General features: G+C 42.0%; 1 protein-coding gene across 3 annotated transcripts in view; it reads right to left on the bottom strand.

Moving 5' to 3' along the window:
• SLC4A8 (solute carrier family 4 member 8) overlaps positions 1-17520 on the bottom strand; it is a 73937-nt gene that overhangs the window by 40703 nt on the left and 15714 nt on the right. For 2 of the 3 annotated variants that reach the window (XM_041736638.1, XM_041736639.1), the window contains exons 3-10: positions 10780-10926; positions 10131-10266; positions 8406-8566; positions 5237-5425; positions 4271-4362; positions 3181-3338; positions 1978-2065; positions 545-691 (exon numbers count right to left, since the gene is read on the bottom strand). In XM_041736638.1, coding sequence (XP_041592572.1) covers positions 545-691; positions 1978-2065; positions 3181-3338; positions 4271-4362; positions 5237-5425; positions 8406-8566; positions 10131-10266; positions 10780-10926 — 1118 coding nt within the window. Of the gene's footprint in view, positions 1-544; positions 692-1977; positions 2066-3180; positions 3339-4270; positions 4363-5236; positions 5426-8405; positions 8567-10130; positions 10267-10779; positions 10946-17520 lie in introns of all 3 variants that reach the window. The other variant, XM_041736641.1, reaches the window with a different exon arrangement.

The raw sequence follows: 17520 nt of genomic DNA, 5'->3' as shown, positions 1-17520 counted from the left end.
CTGCTTCAAATCTCCCTCTGTGTAATCTTACTTGACCTTAAAACTTTGAAGATAGTTTTATTTATTTGTAAAATTAAGGGTAAAAATACCAACTTGGGGATGTTGCTGGCAAGGCTGAGTTAGTGCTTATAAAGCACCAGGCCTGGTGGCTGGTATACAAAAGCTCCTTTCCCACCTTTAGCCTGTCCAAAAGTATGGGGGACTCTACTTGCTCTCTCTCTCTCTGCAACTTGCTGTTTTCATTGCACGGCTTCATTCACAATATACTCCCAAGAAATGTCCTTCCCCCGCCTCTCTGCCATTCCACATCAAATCTTCAAAAACCATTTTAAATTTATCCCAGAGTAATCCTGATTGGTTGCATCACACCTGAGCTGATATGTAATGGTATAGTTATTTTTTATAACTGTTCTGTTTTTCTAGGTGCCCCAAACAGGGCCGTGTCTTGATTTATTTAGTATATACCCACATGGTCTTTGCTTTGTCCATGATGGGTACTCAAGAAGCAGCACTATGCTACCATTGGCTAATGTGTATACATTACCTGGGAAGGGACGTTTTTGGGTGGCTCGATTCTAATGGAGGGGTCCCACTCCCCCGGAGGGAGCACTGTGACCTGATCTAGGAACTCATCAATCCCCGCCAGAAGATCATCTCGCTCTTTCGCCTTATATGCCACATCATGAAAAATCTACAGAGAAGAAAAAACCCTCAGAAAATAACTTCACTTAAGACAATCACCAAAGAATACGGTGAAGGACAGATAAACCTCATGATTTTTATTTCTGTCATGGGGATCTGAAAATTTTAAAAACTTTTTAAAAATGCAAAGATAAAATAATTTAAAAATGAACCTGAAGATGAGATGGGACAAAAAGAACTAGATATATGGGGATCCCTGGGTGGCTCAGCAGTTTAGCACCTGCCTTTGGCCCAGGGCGTGATCCTGAAGTCCCGGGATCAAATCCCACATCGGGCTCCCTGCACGGAGCCTGCTTCTCCCTCTGCCTGTGTCTCTGCCTCTCTCTCTCTGTATCTCTCATGAATAAATAAATAAAATCTTAAAAAAAAAAAGAACTAGATATATGTATGTGAGTATAAGAAGAGCTAAGACTCGGGATATCTGGGTAGCTCAGTGGTTGAGCATCTGCCTTTGAGTCCTTCATCGGGCTCTCCAAGAGGAGTCTGCTTCTCCCTCTGCCTCTCTCTGTGTCTCTCATGAATAAATAAATTAATAAAGTTAAAAATTTTTAAATTTTAAAAAAGAAGAGCTAAGATTCTAACATTGTGTCATTGTCATGGAACAAAGAGCAAAATGCGTGGGAAAATTTCCTGATCACAATGGTTGGAAAAACCAACAAAGGTCATCCTCTAAAACAAGCTTCCCAAAGAGAGATGATAAAACACAACCCCCATCTCCCTGTACCTACTACAACACATGCCTTAAAAACTTTACATTACAGTTTACATGAGCAGTGCAGGCCTCACAAGGGTATGTAGTGGAGATTTAGCACCATCGTAGCCAAAATGTCCGGTTGCCTTGGGACACTCACATTACAGTGTCCAAGCTCCTACTCCTAACTCTTACACAAACTGGTCCTGTTTACATGGAATAAGAGTGAAGTTTATTTATGTAAATAGCTTTTATGCATGTAATTAACCATCCTCTCTAGAAAGTTATCAGCCTTAGTATCTTTCTCTCTAGATATCCCAACTGGCAATAATAATTTTCCCAGAAAAGGATTCCTCTGCATCCTTGATTACTCCAAAAGGGAGAGATGACATAGGAAGAAATACCCCCAGAAGGTTTGGTCCTCCCAACAAAAGGCATTCGGAGAAGTGACCCGAACTGCTTCCCAAAAGATAATTACTCAGAATGGTAATTATTTTATCTCCAACAAATAACACAGGGCCTGGAACAGAGTAAATACTCAACAAATATCTGCAGCATGAATGAAAAGCCAAAGTGACACATACCTCATCTGTCATGATGGTAGCCATGGATCTGCCAATCTCATGATATTGCTGACCTTTCCCTACTGGACCCAATAGGATAAACAAAAATCTGGCAACACATATAGAGAATGAAATTATAAATTATGTAAGTAAACATAAAGAAATAGCATCTTATTCCTCTCCAAATAACAAAACATTTCTCTTTCCCATCAAACAGAAATCACTGTTGTAACTTCAGTAAGAGGAGGGACGCCTGGGTGGCTCAGCAGTGGAGCGCCTGCCTTCGGCTCAGGGCATGATCCTGGAATCCTGGGATCGAGTCCTACATCAGGCTCCCTGCATGGAGCCTGCTTCTCCCTCTGCCTGTGTCTCTGCCTCTCTCTCTGTGCGTCTCTCATTAATAAATAAATAAAATCTTAAAAAAAAAAAAAGACTTCAAAAAGGAGACAGGTTAATGATGGAGCTAAAGAAGTTGCCTTGACCTAAGAACTCCACTATGAGCATTGGAAGCTTTTTGTATGACTCCATTTAATAATGTGCTTATAATTCTTAGGGTTTCCATAGACACAATTCCTTGCTATAGAAAAAAATGTGTTTTTCAAAACATGCCATTGTAGTGCAAATTCAAAGCTTTCTGCATCTCATTCATTGCTCTAATAAGAAAATGATGGGGAGAGGGGAGGGATAAGGAAGTAGAAATGATCAAGTCCTATAGAGGAGTCTAAATTGTATTCTGGACATCTGAATACTCTGTAATTAATGGGGCTCTGAATCACCTGAGTCACCATCTCCAGAGTGCATGAATAGCCTTTTGAACAAATGTGGACATATTTGCAAACCATACACATCCTGCCAGAACCGGGGAAAGAGACATCAATACCTTTGCTCAGAGACATTTCCCTGGGACACGGCTCTGTAGAACTGGGAGAGTAAGACTCAGGCTTCCCATCATAACAAGTGATTAGCCCGTGCTATGCCCTTGGATGCTCTTCAGTTCTCCATTCCCAGGGCTGTAGGTACTCTATAGTCATAGCCTTAAAAGTCTTAGAATCCTTCTGCATGGAGATTAATCAAATATAACCCCAGTAAGATCACAGCTGAATTTTAAACAGCGTTCCCCAATTAATCCTAAATTTTGGCATTCACTGGTTTCTTCCATCAGAGCTCCCACAAATCTGTACATTTAGACTAAAATGCCTTGCGTTTTGCTGTCCTTGTCTTTACCTTGTTGGGATGGGCACTTCTGTGAGGCCAGAGAGAAGAACAGCTGGAGACAGCCTCACAAAGGCAACAATGGGGCGGTCCAAACTATCCACCTCTCCAACCAGGACATTTGAGGCCTCTGCCCCAGTGGGAATTTTTTTCATGAAATGAAGATCCACCTGAAAGTCCAAAAGAACCCTCTGACAACTTGGGAGCAACCTCAAACATCAATCACCCTCTCATACCTTACATTCAACTGTCATGTTTATGATTTAACAAATGTTTTCTCATACTATTTCATTTAACCCTTACAACGACTCTATAGAGTGGATAAAACAGGTCTTACTAGCCTCATTTTTTATTTTAAAAAATGAAGCAGCTGAGACCCAGAGAGGCGAAGTTGACTTGCCCAATAGAGCTTTTGGGAGAGAGAACTTAAATCCAGGTGTTCTGATTTGAACCCCATTACACCAAACTCTCCCAAAGATGGTTTTTGAAGCTCTAGGTCAAATTTTTTTCCATTTTAAAACACTTGAATTGTTTGTCAGAGGTTTTGGCTTTTCTAAATAAAACAGGGAGTCTTGCAAGCAGAGAAGTGACATGACACCATCTGTGTTTTAGATAGTGTCAAGGATAGGCCAGGGCAGTGAAAGGCTGGAGGCGGGGAGACCAAGGCTTAAACCAGCAGCAACAGTGAGGCACAGCCACTGCACAAGGCCTTGGATACCCAAGTCACAGACCACCAAGTAGTTTTAGGAAATAAGCAAAAATACTGTTTCAGCAAAACCCTTGGAGGTAAGAAGGAGCTGCTGAAGAGCAAGTACCCCAAAAAATTCTGGAAAAATCAGGAGGTCTGTGTCAGCGAGGATCACCAGGGGCTACTCCCAGTTCCAGCACGTTGCATCTGGTGGAACAAATGGAGTTGGCCCCATCCAGGCTGGGGTGAAAGGGAGGAGACATGAGCGGGGGCCTCCTTTCCTGCAGAAGGGGTTCTGAGCTTAGACAAAGGCTGCTGAAATGCCAAAGCTTACCCAGCTTCTAGCATTTGGGCTCCCAGTCCCACTACAGATGCGCTCAGGCCTATAAGCTAAGTTCCTATGTCTCTGCTCACCTTGCTTAAATCCACGGGACTGTGTTCATAATTCACTCCATTTTTTACTTCAAGACTTGTAGTAGGAACAGACTGAGGAGATACAGTTTGACCTATTCGGAGAAAACAATTGCCTGAGTCTCTGCCCTTTCATCCTTTTGACACACCCCATCCATCACTGGTTGGCTATGGCCACGTCTCCTGAGAGACCCGTACACCGAAGAGGTTCAGATGACTATGAAGCTAAGACCCACACATACGTATCTCCTTACCCACCAGTTAGTGGTAAAGGGAGGACAGAAGTCTTACTCCTTCTGCACCTTCTTCCTGAACATATTTGGGATTCTCTTTACTTCCTCTATTAAGGTAGTAATTCTCAACCAGGAGTGCACATCAGAGACTCCTTTGGAAAGCTTTTCAAATATGTAGATTCCCAGGCATATCCCCTGCACATTGTGATTCAGTGAATGTGGGGACAGGGAGACATATAGATTAGGCCCTCCCTGGCCACAGAACAGGAAACCAATCAGCAACTGAAATTCACAGAGTGTTTGTAATCCATCACGTACCTGGTTAAGGGATTTACATGGATTACCATATTGAAGCCTCACAATAAACTTATGGGGTAGATGCTATTATTATCCTTATTTTACAGAAGGGAGAGTGAGACTTAAAGAGATTTAGGAGGTTGCCCAAGGTCACATACTTTGCAAGTAGTGAAGCCTGAATCTGAAGCATAAGAGTCTGACTTAAGAACCGACACTAGCGTATTTTGTGTTTCTAATCTAAGATCTGCCGGAGATCTGAGGCATGCATCTCTAGTGCCACAAGAGATAGATGCTCATCAGTCCCAGCCCTCCAACTTGTTCCTGGAAGTGAGTACGGAAGCATATTAGACAAGTATAGCCTGTACCCTCTAGTAACTTAGCATCTCCAACTAGTTCCTAAATGCCTGATTAATAAGATTATTAATGGTAATAATCTTACCATTTTTATCCATTGAGTGTGGATCAGACTGCTTCTTGCCAACCTCAGCAAAGGAGCGAACAATGGGAATGAGGTTATTCCTCTTTTTTTCATTCTGATGGTGATGCTTTTTGAGCAGGGCTTCTCGTACTTTAACCCTCATGCTGTCATTCAGGTCACTGAACAGTTCTTGCTGGTCCAGTATCAGGTCTGGAAAGCAGGTGCAAACAGGAACACTCAAACTGACAGTCAATGAACCCAAAGAGGCCAGCATCTGGTGAGGTGACAGATGAGAGGCAAGGAGAAGGGGAAGGAGTCCTACCAGGGTCACTGAGGTAAGCTTATGCTTTAGTGTCCAAAAAGAGTTATTTGATGACAGCAATTGTGACAAGTTATACTTGGTTCATGTAATAAATCATTATTATTAGAAACCATCAAGCACTTACCATGTGCCAGAACTGTATTATGAACTTTGCATAGATCATCCAATCTCATCCTAATAAAAACTCTGAGAAGTAGGTGATATTGTAACAATCTGTACAGATCAGGAAACAGGCCCAAACATTACAAAATTCCCCAAGATCTCACATTTAATAAGTTGCAGAGCTGGGGTTCAAATTCTAGACTGTCTGACTCAAAAGCCCACATTAATACCCACTTTGTTCTGTTATCTGCCAAAGTTCCTCTATATTCCCTTCCTCCGAGATTTCAACATTGCTTTGTTTGTCAAAAGGAACAGTAACTGTAGAACACTCCAAATGACAATTTGAAGGTGGAACCTACATGTATGATTAAGTTAATAAGCACCCCAAGCGATTGCCACCAAGCACCAGACTTTAATTTATCAAGCCCAGAGCAATAGAAGGGGAAAAAATATCCCAATACCTGCTACTGAGTAGGAGTCCTAGGTGTAAAGGCCCTCATTCTATCCCACTTATACCACTTTCTGTGTGATCTTGGGCAAGTCACATAAGCTTTTCATACCTCAGTTTCCCCATCTATAGTGTAGAGCTAATATTATCAACCATCCTCAAAACTTGTTATGGAAAATTAATACAAAATTAATACGAGGTGCTGATTCACAGGTGATACTTGATCCTGTTGACCTTCCTTATCACTAACACAAATATATCAGGAACTATATAGCAATTATACTTCAATCCTACACACATATCCCCAAGCCTCCCAAAATCTTTAACCTATTCTCAACCCCAACTCCATCCATGACTACCCAAGTACTAGAAGCAACAAAAAAAGAAAATCTATTTTGAATATTCAAGCTGAAGATCCATGGTTTCTCTATCTTTAACCTTCATATTGATTGGTTCATTACTCTCATATTGTAAATATGCTTCAGGATCCTACATCTCAAAAGAAAATTTAAAAAGTTTAAAAAGAAGAAAAAGAATGTCCATCCCAGGTCCCCCTTTATTTACCTCTTTCTCTTATCACTTAAAGTTCTCAAAAGAAAAATTTCTTAGTCCCCTGCAATTTGCTACCTCAATGAAACTGCTTTTGATAAAATCATCAATAACTTTCCAGTTGCTAAATCTGATGGATATTTACCTGACCTTTCTGCAGCATCTAACACTGATGATTGAAACTCTCTCTTCTCTTAGCCTTTGTAATAGGTTGAATGGTGCCCCCTCCAAAAGATACATCTATGTATACTAACCCCCCAGAACCTGCAACTGATCTTATTTGTTAAGAGGGTCTTTGCATATGTAATAAAGTTAAGGATCTCAAGATAAGATCATCTTGGATGATACTGACAAATATCTTCACAAGAGAAACACAAATGAAAAGTCCACCTGAAGACAGATGCAGATTGGGTTACGCATTCATGAGAAGGAACACCTAGAGCCACCAGAAGCTGGAATAACTTTACCCTAGAGCCTTCAGAGGGGACCCAGGATCTCAGCAGAGCTGACCCCTCCCCTGCTTTCTCAAGTGATCCCAGAGAGACAAAAATACTTGGATACTTGAAGAAAAGTTTGTGAAGAAATCTTTATTTAACCTGCCAAGCCAAACAGAGCCAACCTAAGGGAAAAATCCTCACGTGCACCCATGTGCTTCTCAAACGCCATTCCCAAAATGCAGTAACAACACTTAACCACATCAGGAAACCCCATCAGATATCACCCTGCACATCCTACTGAAGACATCAGGGGACTTTGGCTCAATTTCTTACATGTCTTCCCTAGGTGCCATCTTTTCATGGTCAATTCTTTTTTTTTTTTAAGATTTTATTTATTTATTTGATAGAGACAGCACAAGCAGGGGAGGAAGTGGCAGAGGGAGAGGGAGAAAGACAGACTCCCTGCTGAGTACAGAGCTCAATGTTGGGTTTGATCCCAGGACCCCAAGATCATGACCTGAGCCGGTTAGATGTTTGGTCATTTCATTTTTGACAAGGGCACCAGTACCACTCAGTGGTAGAAGGAATAGTCTTCAATAAGATGGTCTTAGGACAACTGGCTACCCAATTACAAAAGAAGTTAGACTCCTACACTACATCGTATATAAAATTTTACTCAAAATGAATCAAAGGCCTAACCATAATACCTACCATGTCTAAAAACCTTTAACACCTTTTTCTCTGCACAATTCCCAGTTGTCCCTTTCTCTAAGTACTACCAGGACATATCTCTGTGGTTGCACTTATTTGAATTGTCCCATGACTATTTTCCCCACTAGGAGGTGAGTTTCTTGAGGGTAGGAACTGCATCCTATCTTTATTCTCTGTGCTTATTAGCACATTATCAAGCATAAATAGATAAAGACTAAATGTGTGCTAAATGAACAGGCAAATGGAAGAGTGAAACTCTATTTCACATAATAAGGCTGTGAAATGGGAGTTTCTTAGTTTAAAACCTATCCCTCCAGGGGTGCCTGTGTGCTTCAGTGGTTGACCCTTTGGCTCAGGTCATGATCCTGGGATTCTGGGATTGAGTCCTGCATTAGGCTCCCCACAGGGAGCCCGCTTCTCCCTCTGCCTATGTCTCTGCATCTCTCTGTCTCTCATTAATAAATAAATAAATCTAAAAAAAAGAATCCCTCCAGCTGAAGACATTGAGGTCGAGAAGGTTCAATGACTGACCTGAGGACACACAGCTACTTTATTCCTTTCTCCATACAACTCTTCTTAATTTACACAGACACTCCTCTGTTCTCCCTCACCTAATCTTACCTGAAATTTCTTCTATGCTATTTGCACGCATATCCAGAAGGACTGTTCCATTAATAAGGCAGCTCCTTAGCTCAAAGAGACTATGCAGTGAAAGGGTTGCCACATAAGGCTTGCTCCAGCGTTCACCCCCATCCTCAACATCTTCTTCAAATTTCAGCCACCTGAAAGCATTAATAACAACTGGATGCCAAAGACTGATAATGAGGAGTTTTCACAAGAGAATTTTTAATGTAAGCCACAATGAAGATACCTGAATAATTATATCAAACATTATAATTTAATCTGTATATTCAGGGTACATTGATAGGTGAAAAAAGCAGGTTATAAAGCAGCCCAAACTTGAGTACAATTTGATCCCATTTCTATTTAAAGAAATTTTAAAAATGCAAACACACATGTATAAAGTGCCAAATGCTATATTCCTCATTATCCTTGAGGTAGTAGATTTATACATAATTTTCATCTTCCTTTTGCTTATCTTTTTTTTCTAATTTCATATAATGAGCATATATTACTTGTGCAATTAAAAAGATAGATCTAATCTATATTGTTTGGATAGATAAATAAAATGATAATATTTTTCTTTTTGAAAAAGCCTCTGTGTGACCTTTACAAGTTGGCAAAGACAGAATAACAAGACTAATTAATTGCCTTTTCACTTGGTATCAGGGTGATTGGCTTGCTTAATCCTCTCCACCCGTGGAGGATATAGCAAGGATCCAGGAAGAGCTGTTCTAGTGAGAGCTAGAGCCACACTTTGCTAGTTACCCACCTTGCCTTCTTCCCTGAAGCTCAGGTATGCTGACTTTATATCACTCATGGGGCTCACTGATCAATTATGAGAGGAGCCTAGACATGGCCCTGGTGAATCCGAGGGCTCTTCTGGGGTTTGAGCCTCAGGCAAAGCATGAGCTGTAGAGGCTCACTCTACAGCTACCCCAGGAAGCCTGCTGTCAGGCCAGCTATAAATTCCCACAGGTCTCCATGAGGTTGGGCTATCCCCATAAGACGTCTCAAAAATTATGAAACTTCTAGTGACTCAAAATCCAAATGAATTAAAACACTATCATTCACCTGCAGAAAAGTCTTCACCTATGCTATGTTTGCTGGGGTAGGTCCAAACCAAGGTGGCCCATCAGGCATCTTCTAAATCAGATTGGGGAATATAAAAAATAGTGAAAGGGAATAAAGGGGAAGGACAGAAAATGAGTGAAAATATCAGTAAGGGTGACAAGACATGACAGACACCTAACCCTGGGAAATGAACAATAGGTAGTGGAAGGGGAAGTGGGCGGGGGGTTTGTGTGACTGGGTGATGGGCATTGAAGGGTGCACTTGGCGGTATGAGCACTGGGTGTTATGCTATATGTTAGCAAATTGAAGTCCAATAAAAATAATTTTTAAAAATTAAAAAAAAAATCAGACCTATAATATCAAGATAGCCCACGAACAATTCTGGGCCCTAAATAAATGAGAGGACTTCCTAAAGGTTCTGTGTTTCTGTCACCAATCCCAGGCTCAAGGTCAACTGGTATAGGTATCACCAGAGACATCACAAAGAGGCCAAAATCAAGACTTCCCATAGAAGATTCTAGAGTATCAGTCCCTATGTCAGCCATCACTTCTCCCACGAAGAAATAAAAGGCAAGCAGACCTGTCACTTGCTAAAAGGTATACGTTTGCCTACCCAAGCAAATCGTGAATCAGGATATTTTAGGGCCTTACCTAGCTGTCTCCTTCCACTCAGCATCTTCTCCCTCTTTCATACAGATCTCATCCAGCTCTGTGAACAGCTCATGTGGCACATGCTCTTCATCTTCCTCAGTGCCAAGAATGAACTGAACACGCTGAGATGGTGTATCTAGAAAATCAACCACAGAGAAAGGTCTGCTCCTAGCCTCAACTTAGAACAGAAATAGCATTCTGCTATACTTAGCACACCTGGAGGCCTTATAACTTCAGGAACAAAAAACAATCCTAAATGTAAATCAAAAAGATTTATTTATTCTTACCCACCCCCCACCAAAACACTAATCTATGGAAGCAGTTAATGGAAGGAAAAAAATGATGAATTAAGACCACGTGAGGAAAATCCACAACTGGAAATCTGATTAAGTTGATAAAAAAGAATGGTTACTTTTCTGGCAAATGACTTCATTCACCTCTATGGTAATCGATTTGGGAGGCCTGAACTATGAGTTTTTCAGGAAGATATTTGATTCTTGGAGGCATTTCTTCTTCTGGGAAGCAAGCTCCAAAAACTCTGCAAAAGGGCTAGAGAATCAAGACCACCTACGTGATGTCCATCACACGTTCCCTGAGCCTCACCAAGGTCCCAGCCATGGACCCCCGCCCTTCCTCCTGAGAATGTTACCATGGGCCAGGGCCTCTGGGCCTTCCTCTCCTTGGCTGGCTCCTTTGCCTCGCCCTCGTCTGCGGTGCTTTTGGCCATGGGTTCGGTGATGGCGATGGCTCTGCCGGCCCAGTGGCATCCGAACCCCCACATACAAAGTTCTATGACCTGGAACAAAGCAGAAGGTCTGTGCAGAGAATGCCTTTATTTTTATTTTATTTTATTTTATTTTATTTATTTATTTTATTTTATTTTATTTATTTTATTTATTTTATTTTAAGCCTTTATTTACTTATTTTTAGTAATCTCTATACCCAATGTGGGGCCTAACTCATGATCCCGAGATTGAGCTTATACTCTCCCAACTGAGCCAGCCAGGCACCCCAGAGAATGCCTTTCTAAAAGGAAGTGAGCATATTTAAGAGAGAAAAAAATCATAGTTCTCTGGCTGGGTCACAACTCTGCAATGGCAAAACTTCAAAGACTTCAGGACCAAAGACATAGAGATCTTGGAGCTGACGCCCTCCTTCACCCTGCACGTGGCTGCAAACCTCACAGGAGTGTTAAAATCAAAGGAAATAATGTGCGTGAACTTGATTTGCAAGCCCTAAAAGCCAACAAGGATTCTAGTTGCTGTTATGACAATTTGAGCAATTGAAAAAAAGCAATACATTCACTGTGCCAACTGTAGCAAGTCATGGCAGGGAGGCAGTTTGGAGAACTGACTAAATACTCAAGTCAACCTGCCTGGGTCTGAAACTTGACTTCATCATTCGCTAACCATGTGACCTTAAGCAAGTTAGCTAATCTCTCTCAGTCTTTAAAAAATACTACTAAAAGTTTAGTATTTAAACTCAGAGGGTTTTCACGAGCAGCACATAAGATGATGTATACAAAATGCTTAACCAATGTCTTGAATAACTTTTAGCAGCCACTACTTTCTAGGACCAGTTTCTACTACCCTTCTTTCTGCCCTGTAGAATGCACAATCTAGAATAGTAGTGAGAGACTAGTCACAAATCATAAGAAGCATGAGACTGGGGTTACAGGGAGAGATAGTAAGTGTTGTACAAAAAGAGAAGAATGTGGGAAAATAAGTGATCCAAGAGTGTTCCTGTTCAATTCCTCCTTTTCCACTCATTTGTTCCTTCTATAAGCCTTATTTTGTTCTGCTCATGACTGCCATGATACTCTCTCACTTCCACCTGGCTTCCCTTGCCTTGCTGCCAGCCTGAAGCCCTGAACCAGTAGCTTCCAGAATGCTACCACCCCGAACAACTGAGCTTTAGTCTTCCCCCATTGCTGCCCAGTTACTGCTGCTAGCACCCTAGATCTCAGGCTGACTCCCCATTTCTGCCACCACAGAAGTATTCCAGTCTTCAGTTGCTGTCCTCAAACCCACAACCCTGATCCATACTTCCTCCCTCAGAGTAGGTGACCTGGCTTCATATTTTACTTAGAAGACTAAGGCAGTCTCACGTGACCTCCCTCCGTCTCAGCCTGGCTTGCTTTCCTCCCCCAGCTTCTCCTCTTTGCCAGGCTAACGAGTATGGCCTCCCACACCTCTGGGGTCCTATTCCATCAGCTATCCTCAGTCTCTCCTTTTGATCCATCCCTTCCACAGTTTTCTCCTGATCACAACTCTCTCTTACCTTTTTATTTTTTTTTTAGTAAGCTCTACGCCCAATGTGAGGCTCAAACTCATGACCCTGAGATCAAGAGTTGCGTGTTCTACCAACTAAGCCAGCCAGGTGCCCCAAGTCTCTCTTAAAAAGAAACTTTCTCAATCTAGTGCTACTCTCTAAGCTTATACCTGTCCGTTTCCCTTCTTCATCAAACCACTTTCAAGAACAATCTACCCACCTAGCTTCTCTATTCCTCACCATCTCCTTGTTGCCTACCCTCTGCATGCAGCCGCTCTCCACTAAAAGTGCTCTCATTAGGGACCACTTAATCACCAAATCTCTATCATCTTATGTCTCTCTCAGGTCAACTCAAAAGCCTTTCCTGAGAGCCCACCACGTACCAGGCAGAACCCAAATCCATGACTCTTTGACTACGTCCTCCCATTGGTGGTCCAGGGTCCCTTAGCTCCCATACCCATGCCTCCTTAGTTCATCTGCACTCCTTTGACTGACTATGCTTCTCCATCCCTTCCACAATCCAACAAAGGAAAGTTCCCTGGATTTCAGTCCTGGGCCCTTCTCTCTCTTTTATTTTATTGGTATCTACTCTCATGATTTGAAAGTTTTCTTCTACAAATGACCCCCAGATCTTTAACTACAGTGATTCAATATATCCCAAAGCAAACCCATCATCCTCTATCTCAAATCAAGCTCATACCCATTTCTTCCATGTTTCTGTTCATGGCTTCACCATTCTCTCAACTTCCCAGGCCTGAAACCTCAGAGTTACGTTAGATTTCCACCTCTCCCCATGCTCCTTAGTGCTATATCCTACAGATTAAGGATGTCAAGGATTTCTCTCCTCCCACCTTGACAACAGTAGGAGCCTCTTTCCTGCCTTCCACACCAATTCAATCCTACAAATGAATCCTCCTGAAGCACTGCTCTGATCATAGCTCACTTCTGTGCAGTCAGGACCCTTCATGCTCCAGGATGCTCAGACCCCAATCTCCTTTCTAGTCTTTTCTTCACTAGAAAAAATTGTACATTTAATAAGAAAATAAACGGAAGGGCCTCTAGAAGAACTGAGCAATCAGCTCAAGCGAGACTGGGAGGTGGAAATCCCACACGGGCTCACAGCACTTAAACATTCTGGGGGCAGGGGGAAATCTAGAGACGTACACCTTCTGCATCTACCCCAGCAACTCTGTCTCCTCCCCACGGCCTTGGCTGCTCCACCCGCCATCCTCTTCCATTCTTTCCTCTCTCTGAACCAACCCACTATTCCACAAATGTGCCAGTGCCCTCTAGACACGGACTTGGCTCGCTCCCACAAGATTCACAGCAAACACACCTTCCTTCTTGATATTATATCTGATCTCCCCAATCAGATGTGCAACCTCCTACCTCTAAACCCCCAGAGCCCTTGGCTAGCATTCTCTTATGCACTTATTTTACACCTTGAGCTAGAATTAATACCTCCAACTATTCATCATCTGCAAGCTTCTCAAGGTCCCAAATTGGACTCCACTACTTACACGTGAAGTTAATTAATATGCCTTGGAGTGCTGCTCTACATTCCTTCATTCCTTTCTCTATTTCTCTCTCCTTTTCTTTGTCCTCTCCTGCCTTCCAAACTCCCAAGTGATAAAGAAAAACAAAAAGAAACAGGATTATATATACCACATATTATTTATCCATTCATCTATGGATGGACACTTGGGTTGCTTCCACATCTTTACTATTATAAATAATGTTGCAATAAATATGCAAAAAAATGCATATATCTTTTTGAATAGTGTTTTCGTTTTCTCTGGGTAAATACCCAGTACTGGAATTACTGGATCATATGGTAATTCTATTTTTAATTTTGGGGAGAACATCCATACTGTTCTTCACAGTGGCTGCATCAATTTGCACACAAACAATGGAATATTCCTCAGCCATAAAAAAGAATGAAATCTTGCCATTTGCAATAACATGGATAGACCTAAAGGGTACAATCCTAAGTGAAATAAATCAGAGAAAGATAAATACCATATGGTTTTACTCCTATGTGGAATTTAAGAAACAGAACAAATGAACAAAGATGAAAGAGACCAACCAACCAACCACACACACACACACACACACACACACACACATACACACACACACACACACACGTGCACTCTTAAATAGAGAACAAACTAGTGGTTCACAAAAGGGAGCCGGTGATATAGGTGAAGTAGATAAAGGAGATTAAGAGTACACTTATCATGATGAGCACTGAGTACTGTACAGAACTGCTGAATCATTATATTGTATTAACATAACACTATATGTTAACTCTACTTCAAGAAAAAAAAAAAAAGGAACAGAATTAGAGGGAAAGCTGATCAGAGATTTATTAGAAGGTTGAGAGGTAGGAGGCCAAAACATTTAGTATCTGGAGGAATCACACCCCCTATCCTCATCCCATCCTATATTAACTCATGCACATCTCAGGACGTTTCTACTGGCAGATCTCTGAACATAATGTAGTCATCTTGCAACTTTATCGAAACAGAAATACAGAGCCAGAAGAAGTCATCTGCTAAGATGTGGGATTCCAAACCTCTGACATTATCAATGAAAACTATAAAGTGTGAAAATGACTAAATTGAATACCATCTTAATAAAATACCATCTGTTAACTAATGATGTTCCACTCTAGTATGTTAATTAGTTCCCTGTAGTACACCACTGAGACCAACCCATGCTGGAGTCACCTAACTGTGCCAGGTCCTGTCCCAAGGGCTGGGGACGCAGTAGTGAACAGCACAAGGTCCCTATCCTCAAGACACATATTCTAGTTAGTGGAGACAGACATCGTGAAAACAATAACATATTATTTCAAGTACTGATAATTATTATGAATAAAAACATGGTAGGGGCCCCTGGGTGACTCTGTCGGTTAAGAATCCAACTCTTGATTTCAGCTCAGGTCATGATCTCAGGGTCATGAGCTCAAGCATGGCATCAGGCTCCACACTGGGTGTGGAGTCTGCTTAAGATTCTTTCTCGGAATGCCTGGGTGCCTCCAGCGGTTGAGCGTCTGCCTTTGGCTCAAGGTGTGATCCCAGGATCTGGGGATCAAGTCCTGCATCAGGCTCCCTGAGAGGAGCCTGTTTCTTCCTCTGCCTGTGTCTCTGTTTCTATCTCTCATGAATAAATAAATAAAATTTTTTTAAAAAAAAATATTTTCTCTTTCTTTCTCCCTCTCCCCCTGTACCCCCATGCCCCACTCTTGTGCATCGTCTCTCTTTCTCTAAAAAAAATGGTAAAGTGTCTGGGGTAAAGGGTAGGATGGAGAAGTGAGATTGTAGCTAAGATGGTTAGAGGCAATATCTGAATGATGAGGAGAGGCCATGAGAAGAACATTTCAGGACAAGGCAAGATCAAGTGCACAGGCCTTACAGTGGGCTTGTGCGAATTCCAAAGCAAAAGGATGGCCAGGAGGACCAGAGCAAGGTAAAAGAGGAAAGAAGAGGAGGCAAAGGTCAGAAAGACAGGCAGGGGTAGATCATGAAGAACCCACGGACAGTGAAAAACATAATTAGATCCCACTGAACCACTTCAACTAGTCCCTAAAATAGTGACCGAGGCATTGTAAAATCCAGTATGTCTAGGTAGAGCTTAGACTGAAGTGAAGAAAAGCCTCACCAAGGGGTGACTTTAACTCCTCCAATAGAGCCATCCCAACCCTGAGCTTCTTGTTCCCAACAAATCTCCCAGAGGGTTATTGGCCAGGCTAGGACCTATACTTTTTAAGCACATTCCAAATACTTCCAAATACTTCCACTGGGCTGTTGGTATATTGCTAATATTATGTAATTTTAAGTACATTCTAAATAGAAATTGAGGGGTAGTGACTAGGTTTTGGAATCTGTGTTATTAGATCTCTCTTGGTTCATTTGTTCACTGTCACTATTAAAGTAAAACAAGGAGGTTGGACCAAATGACTTCTCACATCTAGTCCAGGTTCTCCCTTAGCCCAATACAGAACTCAATCCCAGGACCCCAGGATCATGACCTGAGCAGAAGGCAGATGCTTAACCAGCTGAGCCACCCAGGCGCCCCCAGTAAATGTTTGCTGAGCCAATGATGTATGGTTTTGCTTGATGCCTAAAATTCCCACTCGGCAAGTCTGAGGATAACGAGGAAGACATCCTTCAGGTGCCTTTGGTGGCTCTGCAGGAAGTAAGGTCAAGTATAAATCTTAGGGAAGGAAGACTCTTTTCCTCCCCCACAATTTTTTTTGGTCCAATCAGTTCTCCCAAACCAAAGGCAGTGCCTGCCTTTTGAAATGCTGGAGACAGGCAGAAATGAAAACAAGCCCCAGCAGGGGTCAGAGCTAAGAAGGACCAAGTGGCTGTCAGAAAATTAGGCCTCGGTTTCTAAGCTGAAGACTCTGAAACAGGGACTTGGGTATTCTGAGTGAAATCTGCAGAAATGATGACAAACAAATGGACACTCGGAAACAAATACGGCATCAATAAAATCTAGACCATTTCACTGGATTCTGGCAATCTGGTGACTTCACTAAACTAATCCTGTGGTCACTTGGCTGGCCATTCAACTGCTCTCCCACTCAGTCTTCTTCCCCCCCATCTACCTGTCAAATCCCCATCCAATTCCTCATTCTTTCTTTCCAGCCATTGTCAAACCTATGCTTTGGGAGCTATCTGTGAGTAAATACAAGTATTCATTCAGTAAAACTTATGGGAGAGATGTAATGCTAGTGTGTATTTTTAAAAATAAGTATGTATGTGCATATAGAGAGCAACCATTAGTGAACTGGGGCTGAATCTTCTGGAGCAGGACAGAAATCACAGCTGTGACCTACCTTGCAGATGGAGACTGGGCCTACCAACGTAGAGTGCATGTCATAAACACTGTTTACCCAGCACACGCGGAGAACTCATTAGCACATACTGAAAATTATTCCGCCCCCCTGGGCTACAGGATGACTCAAAGTCAATAACTGGAGGGGGGAATCTAACATGCAGAGCAGATATAAGCCTTTTTTTTCATGACTTAAAAATAGGATCAAAAGGTTCTTAACCTCTGTTAAAAACTTATTAGAAGGCAACAAACCCAGTCTAAGGTTCCTAAG

Source organism: Vulpes lagopus, chromosome 21, assembly GCF_018345385.1.
Source record: "Vulpes lagopus strain Blue_001 chromosome 21, ASM1834538v1, whole genome shotgun sequence".
Taxonomy (NCBI): Eukaryota; Metazoa; Chordata; class Mammalia; order Carnivora; family Canidae; genus Vulpes; species Vulpes lagopus.
The sequence above is the reverse complement of the archived record's forward strand: the minus strand, read 5'-3'. Positions and strand labels throughout refer to the sequence as shown.